The 21,805-nt window shown below is 38.6% G+C and overlaps 2 protein-coding genes across 4 annotated transcripts; one reads left to right on the top strand and one right to left on the bottom strand.

The window, feature by feature from the left end:
• Positions 1-307: 307 nt before the first annotated feature.
• On the top strand, positions 308-5,360 carry LOC108594365 (V-type proton ATPase 116 kDa subunit a). Its single transcript, XM_017979526.1, has 4 exons — positions 308-390; positions 2,663-4,896; positions 4,957-5,128; positions 5,188-5,360. Exons 2-4 carry the CDS (start codon positions 2,676-2,678, stop codon positions 5,276-5,278), a joined length of 2,484 nt encoding a protein of 827 aa, XP_017835015.1. The 5' UTR covers positions 308-390; positions 2,663-2,675; the 3' UTR covers positions 5,279-5,360.
• Positions 5,361-12,693: 7,333 nt separating this feature from the next.
• LOC108604184 lies at positions 12,694-13,750 on the bottom strand. Of its 3 annotated transcripts, none has more exons than XR_001915339.2 (4): positions 13,609-13,710; positions 13,156-13,565; positions 12,970-13,070; positions 12,694-12,916 (listed from the first exon to the last, which is right to left on the bottom strand). XR_001915339.2 is itself a non-coding variant. In XM_017993533.2 (2 exons), the coding sequence occupies exons 1-2, from the start codon at positions 13,680-13,682 to the stop codon at positions 13,396-13,398; spliced, it is 240 nt and encodes a 79-aa protein (XP_017849022.1). In that variant the 5' UTR covers positions 13,683-13,750; the 3' UTR covers positions 13,156-13,395. The 3 variants fall into 3 exon arrangements, 1 of the variants encoding a protein (XP_017849022.1); XR_001915340.1 differs by lacking the exon at positions 13,609-13,710 and having other exon boundaries at positions 13,156-13,257; positions 13,315-13,349; XM_017993533.2 differs by lacking the exons at positions 12,694-12,916; positions 12,970-13,070 and having other exon boundaries at positions 13,613-13,750.
• Positions 13,751-21,805: the final 8,055 nt, after the last annotated feature.

The following is a 21,805-nucleotide window of genomic DNA, read 5'->3' as shown; positions in this document are numbered from 1 at the left end:
GGATGTTAGCAGGCTGAAGTGTTGTTACCTTATTTCTTACTTCCCTTAAACACAGAGTTATGTCGCCGATCAGTTCTATACGTATTTGATAAGCCGGCGAAACGACTCGAGGCGTTCGTTTGCTTGTTTAGCAGCGCAATCAAATACAGAAATCGCCAAGTGCTTGTTGCGTTGTTGGGTCGAGATAAAATGGTGCACAGATTATTATATACTTGGGCTACACACCTGTATAACAATGTGTGTGTGTGTGTGTAGATTAGCCATAGGTTAATTGGCGAAAGCTTCCAGTTGTATGTGCGCTCTGGTGATCAAACAGTGCGCAGAGCAACGTTGAACTGGCAGGTCGCGAAGCACACGAAAAATTTCATATTTCGATAGCTGGTTAATGAAGTACGTGCTAGTCCTTATACTAACTAAAGTAAAATATAAACTGTGAACTGAAATGAGTCAGCTGTGTACATTTCAAAGTTTTAGTGTTGTTTGCCATGCAGTTGAGTTTTATCAGCGCTGAAGATGCGGGTTAAAAATATAATAAACAAGGTTATCTAAAAAAAAATAATGTTGCTCTCATCTCAGATAAGCAAGCGCAGTCACAAATTAAATATTTTGTTTTTCTTTGTGTAACAAGCAACGAAAGATAAACTTTAATACCAAACTGTGTAAATTTAATAGTCAACGAGTCTAAGTTAATTACTGTCTATTTAGGCTGCCGCCGCCGTCGCCGCCCCACAAGGCGCAATTATTTAATGCCATATTCAAGACAATTACGTTAATCTTAATAGCGGCATTTATTGCGATAACGTATCTTAATTGATTTTTGATAATTACTCGCATGGCTAAGCGACCCAAATGCAAAACCAAATGTGTGTTTATGCTTGTTGCTGTGACGTCAGAGCACGTGATAGATCATGTGAAATGCTCACACACACACACGCACACATAAATTGTACAAATTATTACCTTACCGATAATAATTTTACGAGCAGCGTAGGGATTTCTTAATGTGCTCCACAGCTCGAACTCGAACTCGAACTCGCCGGCTTGGCTTACAATAGAGTTTTATGGCTTTGCTATCTTGCTTTGTTAACGCCTAATTAAATGCAAACTTTCTCTTGCTGTTTAATTTAATTTTTTTTTGTGCTAACTTCCTTTGCTGATAAATTGTTTGTATTTAAAGTCGACAAGCCTCTCGACAAACCGAAGCCTATCAAAGGCAATTATCAAAACCCGTCCGCACAGACGTTGCGAGTTTATCAGCTAGAGAGTGCGCTCGCTAAATTGTGTGAATCAATCATGTTTATTGCCTCCCCACCCCACACACACAGTAGAGCAGAGCAGAGCAGACAAAATCACAGCAATCTCACTGATTTAGCTCAACCATAAATATCTCTATAATCTAAACTATCAAAATGGCACCAAAGCCATAACATGGCTCTGCTATTATTCATGTGTCCCACTTTGCGTTTCGAATCCTGAGCGCCCCCAAGCGCCTCTAGCTTAAATATATATATATACTATGTACAAACTTCTGTATGCGTAGCGAACTCTGATTACTCAGTAATTGTTAATAATGCTCAAATGATTAACCCGCTAGGCGCTGCCACTTCAGATAAACGCGCGCACAGCTAAAAGCGAAAACCGAGCTATAAAACCCGAGGCGCGTTATCTAATCTCTCCCCAGCTGGAGCACATACACAAATAGTTCAGTTTCACATTCATAAGTGATTGATTGTGACATGCTATTTGATATAGAGTGTGGGCCATAAGTCACGAGCGTCAGCACCACAAACAAAGACTCATATGATTAACAATGTTGCAACAATTATGATAAATTAAAGCGCTACTAAGCAAATACAATAGTGTAATTACTTAGTATTGCTTGGCTTATCGAATCAGCTGAGAAATTAATATAAAACGTTTGCTTAAAGCCAACAGAAATAAAAACACAGTTAAATGCAGTTAAAGAAATAAATTAGCGCACATTATGCGAGAAGAATTAACTTGAATTAAAATTAACTAATCACTACTCTTAATACTAATATTTAATAGTATTGCTTGCTTATATTTTATTGCTAAAATAAGTGACTTAGTCTTGCGTCTTTTTACAGTTTATTTCAATTATATTATTCAATGTTTTATCTTATCAAATAAGTTTTTTCCAAATTTATATTTCGCTTGTATAAAAACTTATTTTAAATTTAGCATAGCATAATATAGCAAACTATAGCTTATGTGATTATGACAATATCTGTCTGTATTTTGATAATTCAATTGTTTTAATTTCTGTAAATGCGATTTCATTTGAATATATTTTGGGACAATAACAATTTTAGTTTTTTAAGCAAACTAATTATATACATAGCATTAAATATAAGTATTTTAAAAGCCTACCCCAATGGCAAGCAGCGCAGCTCTTCAGCAACAGCTCATAATATATTAAAATTAAATGAAAAGCAAAAAATTATCGCGTAGGCTCGTCGTATCTTAAGCTGTTATTAATATTTTCGCATTAAATTGAAATTTATGGCTGTTTATTTAAAGCTGCCTCATAGCTCTTTAAGTAGTCTCAACCATAATAGTGTTAATAAATAACACTTCAGACTTCGGCAATCAGCCAAACCAGCCCAGGCAATCAGATACTAATCAGCAACTCATTTTGCAGATAACAACAAACAATGGGCGATATGTTTCGCAGCGAGCAAATGGCCCTGTGCCAATTGTTCATCCAACCCGAGGCCGCCTATGCGTCCATTGCCGAGCTGGGCGAGAGCGGCTGTGTGCAGTTCCGGGATCTGAATGATCAGGTGAATGCGTTTCAGCGTAAATTTGTGACCGAAGTGCGACGCTGCGATGATATGGAAAGACGTTTGCGGTATGTGGAGAACGAGCTGCGCAAGGATGACATAAAGCTGCCAGTGCTGAGCGCTGACCAAGAGCCCGGAGCACCCAATCCACGTGAGATTATTGATCTGGAAGCGCAGCTGGAGAAAACTGAGAATGAGCTGCGCGAAATGTCAGCGAACGGCGCCAGCTTGAATGCCAACTATCGTCATATGCATGAGCTGAAGAATGTGCTGGAGAACACCGAGGGCTTCTTCTCGGATCAGGAGGTTATCAATCTCGACTCTAATCGCATGACAGATCCCAACGATCCGAATGCTACACAGGCGGGTGCACAACGTGGCCAGTTGGCCTTTGTTGCTGGCGTTATAAGGCTGGAGCGCTACTTCAGCTTCGAGCGCATGCTGTGGCGCATATCGCGTGGCAACATCTTTTTGCGTCGCACCGACATCAGCGGACTGTGCGAGGATGAGGATACGGGACGTCAGGTGCTGAAGACTGTCTTTGTTGCCTTCTTCCAAGGCGAGCAGCTGAAGCAGCGCATTAAGAAAGTCTGCGCCGGCTATCACGCCGATGTTTATCCTTGCCCCAGTTCGCATGCGGAGCGCGCTGAAATGATACGCGATGTGAATGTGCGCCTGGAGGATTTGAAGCTGGTGCTCAATCAAAGCGCCGATCATCGCTTGCGCGTGCTCAACTCGGCCTCCAAGCACCTGGCGCGCTGGAGCATTATGGTCAAGAAAATGAAAGCCATTTATCATATACTCAACTATTTCAACAACGATGTGACTGGCAAGTGCCTTATAGGCGAGGGTTGGGTGCCAGTGCGTGATCTGCCAACGGTGCAGAATGCATTGGCGCGCGGCTCGAAGCGCGTGGAGAGCAGCATTCCAGCGTTTATGAATGTCATAAGCACCAATGAGCAGCCGCCGACGTTTACGCGCACCAACAAGTTCACCAGCGGCTTCCAAAACCTAATCGACTCCTATGGCATGGCCAGCTATCGTGAAGTGAATCCAGCGCTCTACACTTGCATCACCTTTCCCTTTTTGTTTGCTGTCATGTTTGGCGATTTGGGTCATGGTTTAATTCTATTGGCCTTTGCTTCCTGGCTGATCATCAAAGAGCGCCAGCTGGCTGCCATCAAAGAGGAAATCTTTAACATATTCTTTGGCGGTCGCTATATTATTTTGCTCATGGGCTGCTTTTCCATTTACACGGGTATCATCTACAACGATGTGTTCTCCAAGTCCATGAACATTTTCGGCTCTGGCTGGCACAATGCATTCAACACTTCGACGATTCTCGATACGTCCACGCACTATCTGCAATATCGTCCCAAAATGAGCAATTACAAAACTTATCCGCTGGGCATGGATCCCATTTGGCAAATGGCGGACAACAAGATTATTTTCTTGAATACATTCAAAATGAAGCTGAGCATTATCTTTGGCGTGCTGCACATGATCTTTGGCGTTTGCATGTCCGTTGTGAACTTTGTGCATTACAAGAAGTACATGAGTCTGCTGCTGGAGTTTCTGCCGCAGATTCTGTTTCTGATTCTCTTGTTTGGTTACATGGTGTTCATGATGTTCTACAAGTGGATTGTCTACAGCGACTTTACGGATGAGCAGGCGCTCACGCCGGGCTGCGCGCCTTCCATTCTCATTCTGTTCATCAACATGATGCTCAATGGGCATCAGAAGCCGCTGGATGGCTGCAAGGAGTACATGTTCGAGGGCCAGGAACTGCTGCAGCAGCTGTTTGTCATCATAGCACTTGTCTGCATTCCCTGGATGCTGCTCGCCAAGCCGCTTTACATTATGGCCACGCGACCCAAACACATTGCGCCGCCGCCACAATCAACGCCTGGCATGGCAGCTGTAGCAAATGGTGGAGCACATGGCGGTAGCGGTGGTGGGCATGGTCATGATGATGAGCCCATGGGCGAAGTCTTCATACAGCAGGCCATACACACAATTGAGTATGTGCTGAGCACAGTCAGCCACACCGCCTCCTATCTACGCCTCTGGGCCTTGTCCTTGGCGCATGCGCGTAAGTTTGCTCAATTCATTCACTCCAAACACATTTAAATGGCTGCTTACTTATCCACAGAGCTCTCCGAGGTGCTTTGGAGCATGGTGTTCGCCAATAGCTTCAAGTTTCCAAACTACATTGGCAGCGTTGTCACCTTCTTCATCTTTGGCGCCTGGGCTGTGCTCACCGTGGGCATTCTGGTGCTTATTGAAGGTCTATCCGCTTTTCTGCACACGCTGCGTCTGCACTGGTAAGCAAACAAAAGTCGTACACTTAAACAGCTGTTGAAACTTTCTTTTTTTACTCTAGGGTGGAGTTCATGAGCAAGTTCTATGAGGGCGCTGGTTACGCCTTTGAACCGTTCAGCTTTAAGAGCATACTGGAGGTCACTGAGGAATGAGAGCGCAGGACGCTATAACTTAACTTAACAAGAGCTATCAAAAGCATTTCTGTTTGAAATATAAATTTCTTGTTCATATGCATAATAGTTGTATTTTCTATTTTTCTGCTTGTCACTCAACAGCAAACGTTTGTCAGCTGCTCCTGCTGCTTGCTGACATTTCACTGTGGTCACCCAACTATACACACACACATACACACACACTCACACATGTATGTGTGTTTGGCATGCGAGTAAAATGGCTCAGAGAAACAATCACAAAGCAAATTGCTTTGCTTTGCTTCAGTCTCGTTTTGCTGCTTTCATCGTTGTCTGTTTTTTATCATTAGAAAAATGTCATAGCTGAAATTATGTTGTCAGTCGTACTGTCTGTCTATCTATCTATTGAGCGCATTGAGTTGTGAATTAAGTGGCATTGCTTCGCTTCGTCTGTCTATTCAAATATTAATACAATAATCTGCTATGTTCTATGGTTAGAATTAATTCAAGCAGCAAATCACATTGCTCACGGCTAGACAAAAAAGCGAAAAACAGCGAAAATTTATAGACTAAATACAGCTTTGAAATGTTGAGTGTTTAAAGAAATACAAATAAAATAGAGCATGATAAATTATAGCCTTAGATATTATAAAAGAATCGTTTGTTAGTTACTTGCATATGAATCATTTAATGCTATTAAGCAACTTATAAGATTAACTGCTAGAATATAAGCTTGGGGTCCAGTGCATGTTATCTCTGTTTAAATAGCCGCTAAAATAAATTAATGTTGCTTATTAAACGTATAAAAAAAATGTAATTAAAATGCTTTGCGTCAGTCACAGCAAGTTTAGCAATTATACTAATCTACATTTACGCTTTATCTAAATTAAATGCGCATGTGAGCACACGCAACTGTCCAGCGGAAAGGGCGAATAAAAAAAGAAAGGGAATGGGCAAAAGCCATGGCTAAGCGAGTGGGTTACAAATGTGTTATACGTTTGTTTATTTGTTGTTGTTTTTGTTTTGTTCTGGCAAAGTGAGCAGCCAAGGTGCGTAACAAAACACTTGAGCGTGTTGTATAATTAACAGGAACAGGCAGGAGAGCGTGAAAATAAGGCGAGAGACAAACTATAAAAAAAGCATAACACAAAATAAAACAAAGCGTAGCGAAAATAAAACAACACAAAAGCCAGCAGCAAAAAAAAATATATATATATACACTGAGAGCTAAATATCAGCACGCACTTGAGCGCATAAAAGCATTTTTATGGTCACACACACACAGAGACAAACAAATACCTGTACTGTGTGTGTTGCTGCTGGTCTCTGTGCTGAAGCTGAATAATAGCAAGCGCGTCACATTGTCCTTTTCCGGTAATAATTCCACATTTTGCGTGACCCCCTCAGTGACTGTGCGGAAACTTAACACGTTCTGCTCTTTGCCTGAACTAAATTAGCTGTGATGACAAGCCTCAGTGGCACCTTCTGGCTACGGCTACGGCTACGGCTGCGGCTGCGGCTGCTTGGCAGCGGCTTAAGATGGCCACGTTATCATTTATAATGAGTTAATTACATTTAATACGCATGTACAACGGCCTGTTGAGCATGGCGCTCAATTAAATGCGACCCGGACACGAACCCCATGCAGTCCACACACACATACATACAGAGCAGCATATACAATGCGCACTCAGCAGCAGCTCAGAGAGCAGCAGCTATAGTCAAAGCAGTTGCAGCTGCAGACAGCCGCAAATATAATAAAATGAAATGCAAGTTTAACTTCTTTTAAAAAATATATATTTAATATTGTTTTATAAATAAGATTTAAAATTAATATTGCTACCAAACTGTGCTTTTGTTAAAAACTTACACTTCGCTTTATAAAAATAATTGAATTTACTACAACTGCAAAATTTCTTTACAACTTTTGACAGCTTGCAATTATCTTTAAATAAAATATATTTTAGCAAGCAATTCCAAAGCACATGCGTATGTCTTTCTGTTGTATTTGTTATACACTAACAACTGTTTTTGCATTTTCTTATTGAAAATGTTGTTGGGCAAGTCAATTGCTTCCAATATGCTGCTCAGCGCTACTGTCAGCAACACAATTTTGTGCACTCTGCTTCTTTCTTTTTGTTTGACCATTTAAGTTTTATTTTTTGTGTATTTTTTTTTGGTTGCTTTGTGGGCTCAAATGTTTGTTTGCAGTTGTGCCAAAAATTGAGCACACAAAGCAATTGCTATGCAACATTTGTGCAGACATGTCGCATACACAAAAAAATAACAAAGCATTCGATAAATAAAATTGAACACAAGTGCAAAAGATACCAACATATGTGTGTGTGTGTGTGTGTTAAATAGTTTTATTGCAGCCCCGTGGGCGGTCTTTACCACATTTTCTATGCTTGCAATCAATTTTGAATTGCAAACACATTTAGAGCGAACAGCAAATTTATATTTTATTAAAAATATAAGCTAAATAAAATAATTAAATACCAGCAAAACTGCACTGCAGTTGAATTTGCTGTTACGACTAATTGAGGTCGACTCACTTTTTTAAACAATTTTAAATTGACACATAGATTATATAATCAGTATATATGTTCTTTTTTTCTAGTGGAATGCAAGCGCTGTTTAGCGACTTCATCAACAATGGCTACAACGATGCCTGTGGCGAAAATTTCAATGCGTTTGTAGCACAAAATAAATGTCCACTAAAAATGTCTGTATGGTCAACAACGTCGTCGTCGTCGTCGTCGTCGTCGTGTGGCCGCAGTGCAGCCAACCAAAGCACAAAAGGCACATTTTATAGCTCTCGCATACACAATCTGATGTCCTTGCTCGCTCCGTCGCACTAGCACTCATACTTTCATTTGAAATCGCACTCGCACATGTCTCAAGGACATGTTTCGCTCTGGCACTGGCACTGGCTCTGACTCTGGCTGACTGCCCGCCCGACTGGCCGAAATCGCTGCAAGTGCTTTTAAGTCGTTGTCAAATGCAAAAAGCACAATAATTCAAATTTATGACGCGCAATTGTGCTCATCTACACGCACAGCACTATCTGTGTGTGTGTGTGTGTGTGCGTGTAAGTGTGGGTGGATTTTCTCGAATTTTTGGGCATAAAATAAAGTAAAACTTGCCCACAGGCAGCAGCAGCAGCAGCAGCAGCAGCAGCAGCTCAGCTCAGCTCATCATGAAGTATGTAAATTTACTGCCCACGGCCGAACTGACAAAAGGAAATGCCATAAAATTGTTATAATTTGTGTGGTTCTCACTGAGCAATTATATTATATTCACTGAGCGTCGTCGCCTAGGTGTCTCTCTTGCTCTTTGGTCTGCGTGTGAATCTATTTGGAAAATTATCTGCATTTGATTTACAAGCTTTGGCGACTTACAACTGTCGTTAAAATACTTTGCTCTCCAGTTTCGGAAACATATAAAGCGAGTCCATTTGGCTGCAGGCTGAACTAATGCGAAAGAGAAAGTAAAAAATATGCATAAATTTTGAGCAAATGTGGGTCAATTTCATTTTAATATACATAAGTTAGTCTATGTAAATATTTGCTAATAAAACAAACATTAAAGAGTAAGCAGTAAATAATAATAATTGTAATTGAATTTATTTATATCTTAAGCTTTGGTAAGTCAAAGTGTTTATCAATCTAATACAGCAAACGCACGCTCTAAATGCATTTAATCAATTTATATTATAAGCCTTAAATAATTCTTCATTTCAATTGCGTTATTTGTTCAATATTTTTTGGCAAATTAAATACAAATTATTTACTTTTGCGTTATCACATTTGCCATAAATTGCGCATTTCTTTAATTGCGTTAAATAAATGTGCATGCGATAGCGGCCATGAAAGAGCTCAACGGTAAATCGTTTTCAAATATATTTATCTATGTATGCAGCATATATCTAGAGCATAGTATTATGCAATTAAAAAACCGCACACACACACAGCGCTGCCATATGCCAGTTAAAAAATAAAGCACGCGGCGTCAACAATTAAAAAGCAATATAAAATACGCACAACTATTATTTAGAGTTGGGATGTTGTTGGACTGCGGATTTATAAACAACAAATCCCCAATGCAAATCAACGTTGCGGCATGTACCCGCAAAAGCAATTTGATTTATGTTTATGCATTTGCTGCTGCTGCCTAGACAAAAACACAGAAAACAGCGCAGCCAAAAAGAATTACTTAAATGCAAAAAACAGTGGCAGGCAATGTAATAAAAACTAGCAAAATAAAATGCAAATAATTGCGCTGACCAAATAAATTACAGCCTGCCTGGCTGCCTGGCTAGCTGCTAAGGCGGGCCATAAAAAATGCAGACATAAGCGGGAGACACATTGATTAATACGAGGCCAAATGCATTAGGCCAGTGCACATAATTTATGAGCGAGCCTATGTAAATACAAATACAAGCACACACATATGCATACGCATTCTATTTGTTTAACGTATTTTTCATTTGAAATACTTGCATGCAATACATTGCGTATACGCAATATGGCAAACATGTTGCTAAATACATTTGAACAGACAGACAAATTTAAGCCGCTTAGCTCTACTTTTGTAGCTTTTCACTTTGTTTTATGTTATGAGCTTAAAATGTTAATAATTATACTTGAAATAGTATTTTGCCAATTGCTGTGATTCTCGCATTTATTTAACATTTTATTTTCTTTGCGGTATGGCAAGTGTATTTCTGGTGCTCCATGGGCAAACGTTTGCATTGTTATTTGTGTGCACATTTTTGTTGATTTATTTGCAGTTTTGTTTATATTTGTTTTTCTTTTTTTGTTTTTGCTGTTTTTGTTGTGTTTTGTTTTAGCGCAAACTTGACCAAAACGTCAGCTGCGCAAACAGCACTAAAACCTGCCGCAAGGCCAAAGCATCGAGTCAGCCAGCAGCAGGCCGCATCACGTTTAGGTTTTTGTATTTTCTTTTTTTTTCCCCCGTTTGACATACGGGTTCAAAACATTGACAGCTTGTTTGAATTCCCATTTTGCATTGCGCATGTTGGTCAGGTGATATAGCGTTGTTCAGCTGACCGCCAGGCTCATACTCCAGAGCTGGCATAACAAACAGAAAAAAATTCACAAAAAAAAAAAATATTAAAACACACACAAGAGAGGCGTGGGGCGGGGGCGTTGGCAGCGTTCAATTTTAGCAGCTCTAGCAAAAGGCAATAAACACAAAACGCAATCAATTGAGTTCGAATGCAAATATTTGGCAATGCTTGGCAGCGAGGCAAAGGGGGCGTGGCACACTCACTATCAGCAACAGCAGCGACCACAGAATGTTAGAGGCCTACAGCTCAAAAATGAAATTGAAATTGAAAAGAATTTCGCGCCATTTAACAAGTTTGTAGGTTGCCAGCCATGCGACCCCCAAACACACACACACACACACACACATACACATGAAGACAGCGCCCCAGAGCGCTTTTGTTAGCTGCCTGTCTGGGCATTGTACACCTATTGATGTTTATGTGTTTGTATTTCTTGTTTGTGTTGCTGTTTGTATTGATGATGCCCAGCTGGCTCCTCTCAGCAGCAACAGCTGCAATCATATTCAGTTCTAAAGCCATACACATGCCTCAGCCTACTAATAGTGCGAGCTTCACACACACACACACACATAGCATTAGCTACTGATTAAGCGTTATAGATATGTGTGCATAGATCGAGATACAATTGGCTGTGAAGGCTGTAAACAGCTCACCCAAGTCAATAAAACAATTGACAAATTGACTAAAATTTGATTGCATGGCCTTCAATTGTAATTTAAATTAATTCAAAGCTAAGTACCAATAATATTGTATTTCAGTTTCAGTTCCAGTAAGGCAAGCAGCAAAGTTTATATTTTTATATTTCTAGCTTTTCAATTTAATACCATTTAACTTGTGCTTCAAGCTCTTAAAATAATCATGCGAACAACATTTGAATTGAGCGACAAAATTTCAAGAGAGAGAGAGAGAGAGAGAGAGAGAGACAGAGAGTCTAACTGCCAGCGCATTCAGCATCAATAGCCTCATTTTGCTTATATCAAGTCGAAAGTTTCTTATCGGCAACGCCAGCGGCAACTTCAGTGACAAATTGTGCAAGACGAGGCGTCAAGCTGGGGGTAAGAGGTAAGTACGCAAAAGTTGCCACACACACAAGCACACACACACACATTTGCAAACTCACAATTCATTCCTCAGTCGCAGTTGGAGTCGCTGCCGCACGTCGCTCGCAACTTGCCACTTTGCACGTAAATTTTTGTCGCCTTTCGCCTTTGCATTGATAAGAAAATTCATAAAATACTTGTGCAATGCTCAAAATGTATAAAAAATAAGGCAAAAGCAAAGAAATCCAATCCAATTCAACTCGAGTGTGTCAACAGCCGTGAAAGTGGCATTTGAGCTCTGCAAACTTTAGCAACTTGCTAATCTAATGAACAATTGTGGATGCCACACCTTGTGGCACGGCCGAGCCCTCTCTCTGTGTGTGTGAGAGTTTGAACCTGAGGCCAACTGCAATTGGCAGCTTCAACTTTTGACACACACATTAAAAATAAAAATTAGTTAGCTACTCGTTTTTTTTAATCAAATTCAGCTTTAGCACACGCTGCGCTGTTTAATGCAATTTCAGCTTAAATTGCAAGCAAAGTTTGCAGACAGCAAGCTAAGGCAACTCAAACAAGCCCAACAGTCAACTTAATTGTCATAATTTGTGTTTACAAACTTGACGAATTTGCACAGCAAAAAATGCGAGAAAAAAGAAGAAAACAAATTCGAGGCGGCGACACCCAAAGCATATGTGGCCTTTCGCTACGAGTCCGAGTCCGAGCTGTGGGCAAGCCAAACTTTTTATACAGAACCAACAAACAAAGGACCAAAGTAAATAAAACCAACAAACAGACAGAGCACAGCAACAGCACAAAAGGAATGCGGCTGAAAAAATATGCTGTCCAAGGCGAAAGCTGAGCAAAAAAGCAACTAAAAGCAAGCAGAAATGCTAAGAAATTCAATAGAATGGAAATACCCTACAAAAGTTGGCAGCAAACTATATTTTGTACAACAAATTTGTTTAATTAAAAAATGCTTAATACTCTATAATACTCTATTAATTGAATAATTAATTAAAAGCTGTGCTACCCATCATTGCTTTTGCTCCACGGTATGCAAAAATTATCACACTGTTGTCTGTGTGGCATGAGAGAAAGTAACAGAGCAGACGTCCCAAAACTAGAATTGGACACTTAGACGAACGAACGTAAGACAAATAACAGCTAAGCAAATAAACTTCAACGTAGATGCGCTAAATGCTAGAGGACGCAGCTGCTTGCCACACACTCAATTGTGGCAAGTATGTTTCATTAGCGAACTAGAACTGCAGCTTTAATTTAAAGACAGTCTGATTAGTTATTAAGTTGCCTCATCATCTTTATTTATTGGATGCAAACGTTTATCCATTTTCACAACTTTATCATAAATTGCGTTACATACATCCTCACACACTTGTTTGAACATAAAGAATCCACAGGTATCCTTATCGCCATTGACTCTATAGCACTTTTTAGTATTAATATTAAATTTATATGTCTCGTCCTTTTCGCATAAGCCTGAAGTTGTTCTGCGCTCAGCGCATGAAGCTAAAATGCAAAGATTGAGTATAAATTTCTACAAAATGAAACACACAACTTACCAGCCAAGGTCTTTTTAGCTTCATCAGGGCCGTCCAGCTTAACGCCCACGGCTAAGCAGAGTAAAAATAGCAAGCAAAGCTTCATTTTCAGGCGGCTCTAGCTAAAAACAGACTAAATGGTTTATAATAAATACTAGTCTAGAATATTATGTATGCTTCAACTTTACGCAAGCGTTCATAACTAACCAGCAGCTAATGCAATTTATATATGTCAGCTTCGTTTGTTTTAATTCGCTGCGCTTGATATTTATTTTCAACATTATCAGCGTATTATGTGTGTTAACATTTCTGTAACTTTTATTGCTTAATTCTAGAAATATCATAACTTAGGCTTAAGCGGCTTACAACTTGTTTTGTCATTTTGTATGGCTTTGTAATGTTTAAACAAACAATTATTGCTTTTCGCTTATATATTTAGTTTAATTTTTAGCCCTTGCGACCCTTAACACAAAAGTCTATGCAGCCCTTTTCCCCATCAAAGAAGCCACATGGTTCAGAGCCCTTCTTCACGTTATAACATTTTCTTGTACGTTCATCGTATCCCCAGGTGCTGCTGTCATAGCAGTGGAGCGAACCTCCAGTGCGTCTGCATAGTGCTAAAAACATATATAAGCTATAGAACTGCTAAAATCTGGCAACTTACTGCGATATACATCCGCTACAATGGGCGTGGCTAACATAAAAAATAAAGCCAAGACTATACAAATCTGCATGTTGTTTTAAATTTTGTAATTTTGAAACTGCAAATTTTGTTTAGTAACTAATTAGTTATGCTTGAGTTTGTCATAGCATTGTAAATTGATTTTAAATGGCTTGCTATTGTTGCTGAAATTTCCATTGTCTACAATTAAGATATGTATATAATTTATATGTGCGTGTATGTGTAACTTTTTGACAAACTGTTAGATTGTATGGCAATGATTTTCACAGAGCGCGATAAGAGCAGCAGCCGCTACACAAGTGTATCGTTATTTAAAGACACACGCGCTTCCGTTAAACACACACACACACATATACATATATATATGTAGCACTAAGGACTTGCAGGCAAGTGGCCGTCAAGAGCGCGCAGGATGTGCCAAAAGCTGCGTGTCGCACATGCAAAGTTGACTTACAATTGCCGTACAGAGCAGATTTACAGCTCTAGCCGTATCTGTATCTGTATCTGTGTCTGTATCTGGGCATTTGGCAAATTTAGATACATTGGAACATTTGGTGTTTTGTATTTATTATTGCTGACACGCAAAGTTCAAAATGACTGCGTGGAGACCAACAGCAACAACAATAATATATATATATATATTAAATATATAAAAAAAAAACACATGCGATATGAATATATTTGCCGCAAGTGCCATCATAAATTATGTCTAAAGTTATAATGGCCTGGTGCGTCTAGTTTTACTCATTGTATGTGCTACATACACTTTGCTCTGGTTCTGGGTCTGGCTCCGCTTCCTGTACATTTCATAAAATTGTACGCGATGTAGGATTTAATAGCGCCGAGTCACGATATTTCAATTACACGCTCGCTGTGAATTATGCGCGTTGCTTGGCTTGGTTGGCCACGCGCTATGCTCGGAGAAAAGTGAAAGCCACTGACTGTGTAATTGGATACAAAGAAAATTCATTAAAAATTATGCGTAAAATATATATTATTTATGTATTTGCACATAAATTGCCCTCATGATAGTTATAGCAAAAGTACTAAATTGAAATGAAGGCAACAATTTTGTACAGCCTAAAATTTATTTAATAATCATGCAACTAATATCAAATGGCTGCATTATATAAGAAATATAATTTCATTCCAGCTGGTTGCATAAAATTTACTTTAATGAGTAATAGTTATAAACTAACTGAAGCCAGTCAGCTTAATTGATTATGCAGCTGCTTAAAATTAATTTAATAAGCAACCAACTGATAACAAACGACTGCCCATCATTGTGTAAAATTTATAAATTAAAATAAATATAATTTCATTCCACTTCAATTAACATGCACTGGTGCCTGCTTTAATTGAAGCATATAAGCTGTCAGCGAATAATCAACTAATAACTATGTTTTCATACGGATTAACAAAATTTAATCGGCAGCGACTTTCCTCATTGTTAACCCTCATTAATCACTGAGTTCGGGGGCCTAATTAAAAATGAACAATTTGTAGGCCAAAACTAAAATTCACATGAACGTAAGCGTAGAGCATATATCATTGTTGTTGTTGTTGTTGTTGCTGTGTGTGCATTTGATTAGATATTTAGCTCATTAGGAATGCCTGAGTTAGCGTCAACTATATGTAAGCCCAACTACTAATATTACATGTAAATTTGAGTCTGTCTATGTGTGTGCTCTGCTTATTCATTTAGAGTAGGTTCCATTACATTCATGGATGTAAATTTAGAACTGTAAATAAGCTTAGTTTCACTTTGGCATTTGCTTAATCTATTTAACATTGACTGTAATTTAATTTACATTTACAATATCTTTTGGTTTGACTTTTATTTGCATATTTTATGCGCAATTGATTCAAGTTATGAGTATTTGAGTATTTTTCGTGCACTTAATTCTACACACACATAGACGCACACGCACACAGCATTTGATTTAATATTTGCAAAGCCGTAGCTTTTAAATAAATAACTGCATCATACGTATCACGCATACGCACTGTGCACCCATTGAAAATGCATTTCGAAATTCGATTATGAAAATCTATAGCTGGCAAAACTATGCAATAATGACACTTGCACAAAATGATTTGTGTTATGGCCGTTAGCCAAAATATTAAATACTAATAATAACGGCAAAACCAAAAGCAAAAGCGCAGCAAATGCGAGCCAAATGCAAAATGCATTAATTAAAATTGCATTTGCACACTCAGCTTCAGTAGCAAGCGTTGATATTGATGCTTCAATATATTCTAGATAAACGCGATTTAAACTTAAATTGCGCTGCAATTTTTAGAGCTGAAACTTGTTAGGCATGAAAGTCAGTAAATAGCAACAACATGGGCCCAAATCTATAACAACCGATGGGCAATGTTGTTTTTACAGCGACATAATAAACTACAGCAGACACGCTGCGTTATTGAGACTGCCACACCATGTTGCATGTTGCATGCAGCAACAAGAGTTGCAGCACACACCGAGTGAGGACGGAGGCCAAGGGGTGGCCGCAAATGTAGTGACAGTTAACATTAACACCAATACAAGCGTAAACAGCTGCTTACATGCAGCGAGTGCGTTGCATAATGAGCCATTGCTGTTGTTGTTGTTGTTGCTGCTGCAACAGCCGGCTGCCAATTTTAATTGAATTAGAAAAACATACAACAGCCACAATACAATACAAAACAAAACACAACACAACAGAATACAACAGAGCAGAGCAGAGCAAACAAGTTTCCTGCTTTTGGCACAACTCTGTTGGTAGCAGCAGTCGGTTGCAACTCCCAGCCGCCATGACCCGTTTATGCAACATGCAAACAACCGAGCCAAATGCCACAATGTCACTCAAGCAGGTACTAAAGTTAATTATTGCAATTTCCGTTGCAAATTGTTTTATGCATTGGCCCCAGCCATGCGTTGCCCTATTGAGCGCCGAGTGTGGCGAGCCCTCACTTAAATGCCGTTATTTGGCAACGCGTATAAACGTGCAACAGACAGTGCCACACACACAGACTGCAAAGGTACAAAGCAGCGTCTTTGCAATTCGGTGTCTGCCCACACAGCAATTGATTTACGTTGTTGTTTTTGCTTTATATTTGTGCGCTGTTTAGTTAATGGTTTAGCGTGTAGCAACAAATTTTTGTTTATGCGCCGCAAACATATTCACCGCATACCGCACCGCACTTCTGCTCCCACAGCATGGAATTTTATTTCGCTGGAAATGTGTGCACGCCCATATAAGTATGCTACGATTGCGAATTTACCCATTCGACAATGGCCTACTCCCTGTCCTCGGCCCTCAGTCTCGCCCTCCCGCTCATAAAATAAACCCACATTGTTAACTGGCACTGCTGCTGACGGTGGCACATTTTGCTAACATTCCGATAAATTGCGACGCTGGCCAAACTGCAGCACAAAATTGCACTAATTTGCTCGTGGGTGCCATTTAATATTTTGTATTTTATGCGCTGCAAAACGGTTACTTAAAGACTTTCGTGCCTTAAAGCTACAAAAACTGAGCTGCAAATAATTCTTAAATATATTTTTCAACAGCACTATTAATTTATTTAATTGCTTTTGTTGCTAAGCTACGCTTTGAGTTAAAAACTATTATAAATGAAATGAAAGCTGCTACAATTACCACAATTTTGTCAATACGCCCAGTCCGCAGTAGAAATAAGTATGCTGCTTGTTACCAATTTAGCTTTCAGTTGTCGTATAGTGTAGCAGCTATTCGTATTGATAAAGCAACTGCTACAATTGCTAAAAGTTTGTATAAATTAATCATACGCCTGTGGGCTGTAACATTGCTTAGCATTAAGCTGACTTCTAATGTGAAAAAATTGTTACTCAATGCCACATAAACATATCTACTATATATATTTGCTGCCTAGCCACTCCAGCTTATAGTAGCTTGGGGCTTAGCTATAACTCAGACAGTTTGTTGCTTTATTGAGCAAGGCATAAGCACACTTTGTATTAAATTGCACAGTTGCTCTTATTGAACATATACGTATTTTTATATGTATATATGTATTTTAACGCCTTTTTAGTCAAGTTCACATGTAATTGACCTTCTAGGGCCATCGAGCAAAGCTCAGCCGACCAAAGCAGCTGAAACTGAAGCTAAAACCAAAGCCAAAGGCAAAGCTGTAGCTGCTGCTGAAACTGAAGCAGGGGCTTAGCAACTTTCACATCACTAAACCACTGAAAGTTGTTGACTTTATGCAACTTTTTCGTGGCCACAGACAACTACGTGAGCAACGCTTAAGCCCCAGCAGCCCTAACCAACTTATCACCCTCAGCAGCAGCAGTAGCAGCAACAGCAACGACAACGACAACAGCAAACAAGTTTGTTGTGTCCCCATGCATTTTTCGCACTCGGGCAACATTTCTTTTGCGCAAATATAAACCCGATATTTGGGACAAAGTGGAGGCGGCACCAGCAACAAAACTGCTGGCGTCAGTTGCTTTTAACATACCATCAACAGCAACAACAACAACAACAACAACACACAGCCAACAATACACTCAAACAGATATTGCGAGTAAAATAGAGAGCGGCTTACACACACTCGACCCGCCACCCGCCCCCTTCAGCCATGGAGCTTAGTATACAGTGGCGGCGACACGTGCTGCAATTGAATTTGTTCGAAAACGCAATAGAAAACAAGCGCTGAACTGCATGCTACAGCCCAAAGAGAAATGAGAATAAAAATTATTGTGAAAAATCAATTGACGTGCGCTAAGATACGCTCTACATTTAGTATTACCATTTATTTAAATAAAAGCATTAAAAAAATATATATTGTCTATTCTATAAATAATGTACTTTTAATGCTACAGATAGTTGGCTGCAGGGTATTTCACTAAAGCGCAAACCTTAAAACACGCAGTCTGCAAATTCTTTGTTGAAAAATCTAATGCCACTTGCCACAGCCAAGAAGAGCAGAGATGCTGGAGTGGAAACATGGAATCAGAACCACGTAACGCTGCGAAAATTTTGCAGTTTGTCGTCCTTGCATGCACGCATGCTTTGCACAGGCAGCAACAAAAATGCTTGTGGCAAGCACTTTTCGCTTATGGTTTGTCCTTTAAGGACGCAGAGCTGTTGGTCAGGTCGTTGCCGCCCCCAAGCCAAACATGGATATTTATATGCCGTGAAAGTTGCCACTTGCAGTAAACGTGGCAACTTCTGGTAAATGCATTTCATTAGCGCTCTTAACAACATCGTATAACAACTATTAATATTTAGTACGTATATAAACAAAGCAAAACATAAGCAATAAGCAACAACAGCAACTTGAGTTTGCCAAGTTAAAAGCGCTCGCCAAACTTTGCTCTGCCGACTATAAACTTGTGAGCATTTTCCCCAAAAATTATTTTGAAATTAAGTTTATAGTTAGTCTACAATTGTTGTTGCTATTGTTGCGGCTCTCTGCTGTGCTTGGCATTAGTTATTTATGACCGTCAATGCGTAAAAATCGATCTTTTAATAGCAGCAGCAGCGCCTCCTCCTTCTCCAAACTTCAACGAGCGTAAAGCGTACAAAAACTTTCCACAGATGCAATTAAAAATGTCGTCGAACTTATTTACGAGTGTTTTCAGCATAGTTGAGCCAAGTTTTCAGTTTTCAGCAGCCATTCGGACCGAGACAGGTAAGCGGCCGGAAATAAAGTTTTCTATGCATACCAAAAGACTTATGTACATAACTGAACTGAACTATTTTTTGTGCAGTTGGCATATTGCATATATAGAAATGATTAGTATTGATATTTTCATAAGAAATATTATTCTGCTTCTTCTCCAATCAAATCAAATTTAATTAAAAATCAGTCTACAGTAGATACTTGAATGGTGCTGAATTGTTGCTGTAATGCCAACAGCAAATTACTTAATACTTACCTTACTTACCGTGTGCTTTCGACATACTTACCTGCGCTATATGATACAGCCTTAAGTTTTATCCAATTCAAATTAAAGTTTTACATTCAAAAAGAATTTAGTTCTCTTTGAATTAAAAACAATTGCGTTTTAATTAAAGTAGTGAGAAGCGAACGCCGCTCTCAACTGTAGCAACAAATAAACTTACATCAGTAACAACAGTTGTTACATCAATAACAAAAGGTTGCACTTTCTAAGCATTGATAAACTATAACTCAGCTAAAAAAAATCCGATCCAAATGCTTTATACGTTTATATGTTGGCGTGGAAAGCACAATTAAAAAGAGTATAAGTTTGTATGATATAAAAATTATTTGGCGAAGTTATGAACAAAATAGTAAACAAACAAGATACATTTTTGTGAAAATATCGCACTTGATAAGCCGTAATTCAGCCAAATTGCATCCGATTGCGGAGTTTCACGCCTTGTTAAACTCGTGAGATGCATAAGAATAATATTGCGTTCAAATTTGGAGTCTACGATTTTCAATATTTTGGCAAAAAACGTGATGTAACCCCTGTAAATTTTTGCCAAAAATGATGCCGTCTGCATTTCTTATCACTTTCTAATTTGAGATCTATAATCTCAGCCAAAAAAAAATCGCACAGAAGTGTTGTTAGCGCTTAATTTACTCATGAGATGCTTAAATAAACATATGCTGTTTGTAGTTCGATCAATAATAAATTTTTTGACAAGTTATGCCAAGAAAACAAATGCTGAACGAGTAAACTTTTGTTTAATTTCAAACTTTTTGCATAGCTATAACTCATCTAAAAAAAATCCGATCCAATTGTTCTATACGTCCTTATGTTTGCGTGGAAAGCACAATTAAAATGAGCCGAAATATGTGTGATACAAAAATTATTTGGCAAAGTTATGAACAAATTAGTAAACTAACAAGACAAATATTTGTGAAATAAGCGAAATTGCTTCAGATTTTAGTATTTCATGCCTAAAATTGTAAATATAATGATACAACTTTGTTTTTAGGCATCTAAACAAGCATGCAGCAGTAAACCGTTTAAGAATCGAACGATTTTTGACCAAGATATGGCTAAAAAACAAATGCTGCAGACTTGTGTATTGTTTATTTCAAAGTGATAACTTACGAATGAATGTTTTATTTCTTTGTTGAGCTCTATCTCAGCAAGGTAATAACAAAATATAATACAATAGTGCGTTATTCTAAGAGAACTAAATTCATTTTGATGTAAAAATTCATTTTGATATTGGGTTAAAACTTGCGGCTTTGGCTCTCGAAGGTAAGGGTGTTATTGGACTACATTAAGGTAAGGTTAGTAATGCTGTTATTGTTGTTGTATTTATCCAGACAGCTCCTGTCAGTGAAGATCTATAAAGAGCGTTCATTCTAAGAAAAGCGGAAGATGGAGCGCATACGCAATCAACGAACGCGATTGAGAACAAACCTTCCTAAATAATCCTTTCTTCTCTCTACAAATAATAACACATATTTATTTGATATATTTAGTACTTTTATTGAATTACCCACTTATATATACAATACATTATACAATGTATAAATTATATATATATATATTAAATTAAACTAAAATAATAGTAATTATTTGGCAGTGGCTTAATTATATAAAAGTAATATTAAAGTAATATTAATTGTATTAAGTACAAAATTAACGTAAAGTAAAATAAATACAGATAAATAAAGTTAAAGTTGCTTCAGGATCCATTCGATCAGCATCAACATCATTGTTGTCGACTGATGATGATAACTGATGATTAGTCCAGATGGCTTCCCCCTCCCTTAAGGATATGGACTGCAAACTGTTGACTGTGAAGCGGCTGAACTTCCGTTGCAGGTAAGCACTTCCATTAGTGGAGAGAAGCTGGAGAGGCGGATTTTGTCCTCATGCAGCGCAGGCTGTTAATAAAATACAATAATTGTAAAATGTTTTTTGATAAGAATAAAGATGTAGAGGCAGATGAATTGCTTTTTGACTTACCTTCATCTAGATATAGGGTATGGCATGGATGTCATTTGCTTGACTAGCTCCTAGGCCTGCATATTGTGGCTGCCTGCAGTTCATTGCTGATAAGTAGCTTTGGTATATGATATATTCAGCAAACGTTATGCAAACGAATGATATTATAGAAACGCCACTCTCAATTAATGGAACACAAAGAGTTACATCAATAACAAAATGTTGTTACATCAATTACAAAAGCTTGCGTTCTGCAAACTTTGACAGGC

This window comes from Drosophila busckii, chromosome 2L, assembly GCF_011750605.1.
Source record: "Drosophila busckii strain San Diego stock center, stock number 13000-0081.31 chromosome 2L, ASM1175060v1, whole genome shotgun sequence".
Taxonomy (NCBI): Eukaryota; Metazoa; Arthropoda; class Insecta; order Diptera; family Drosophilidae; genus Drosophila; species Drosophila busckii.
Note: the sequence above shows the minus strand (reverse complement) of the source record. Positions and strands in the feature narration are given on the sequence as shown.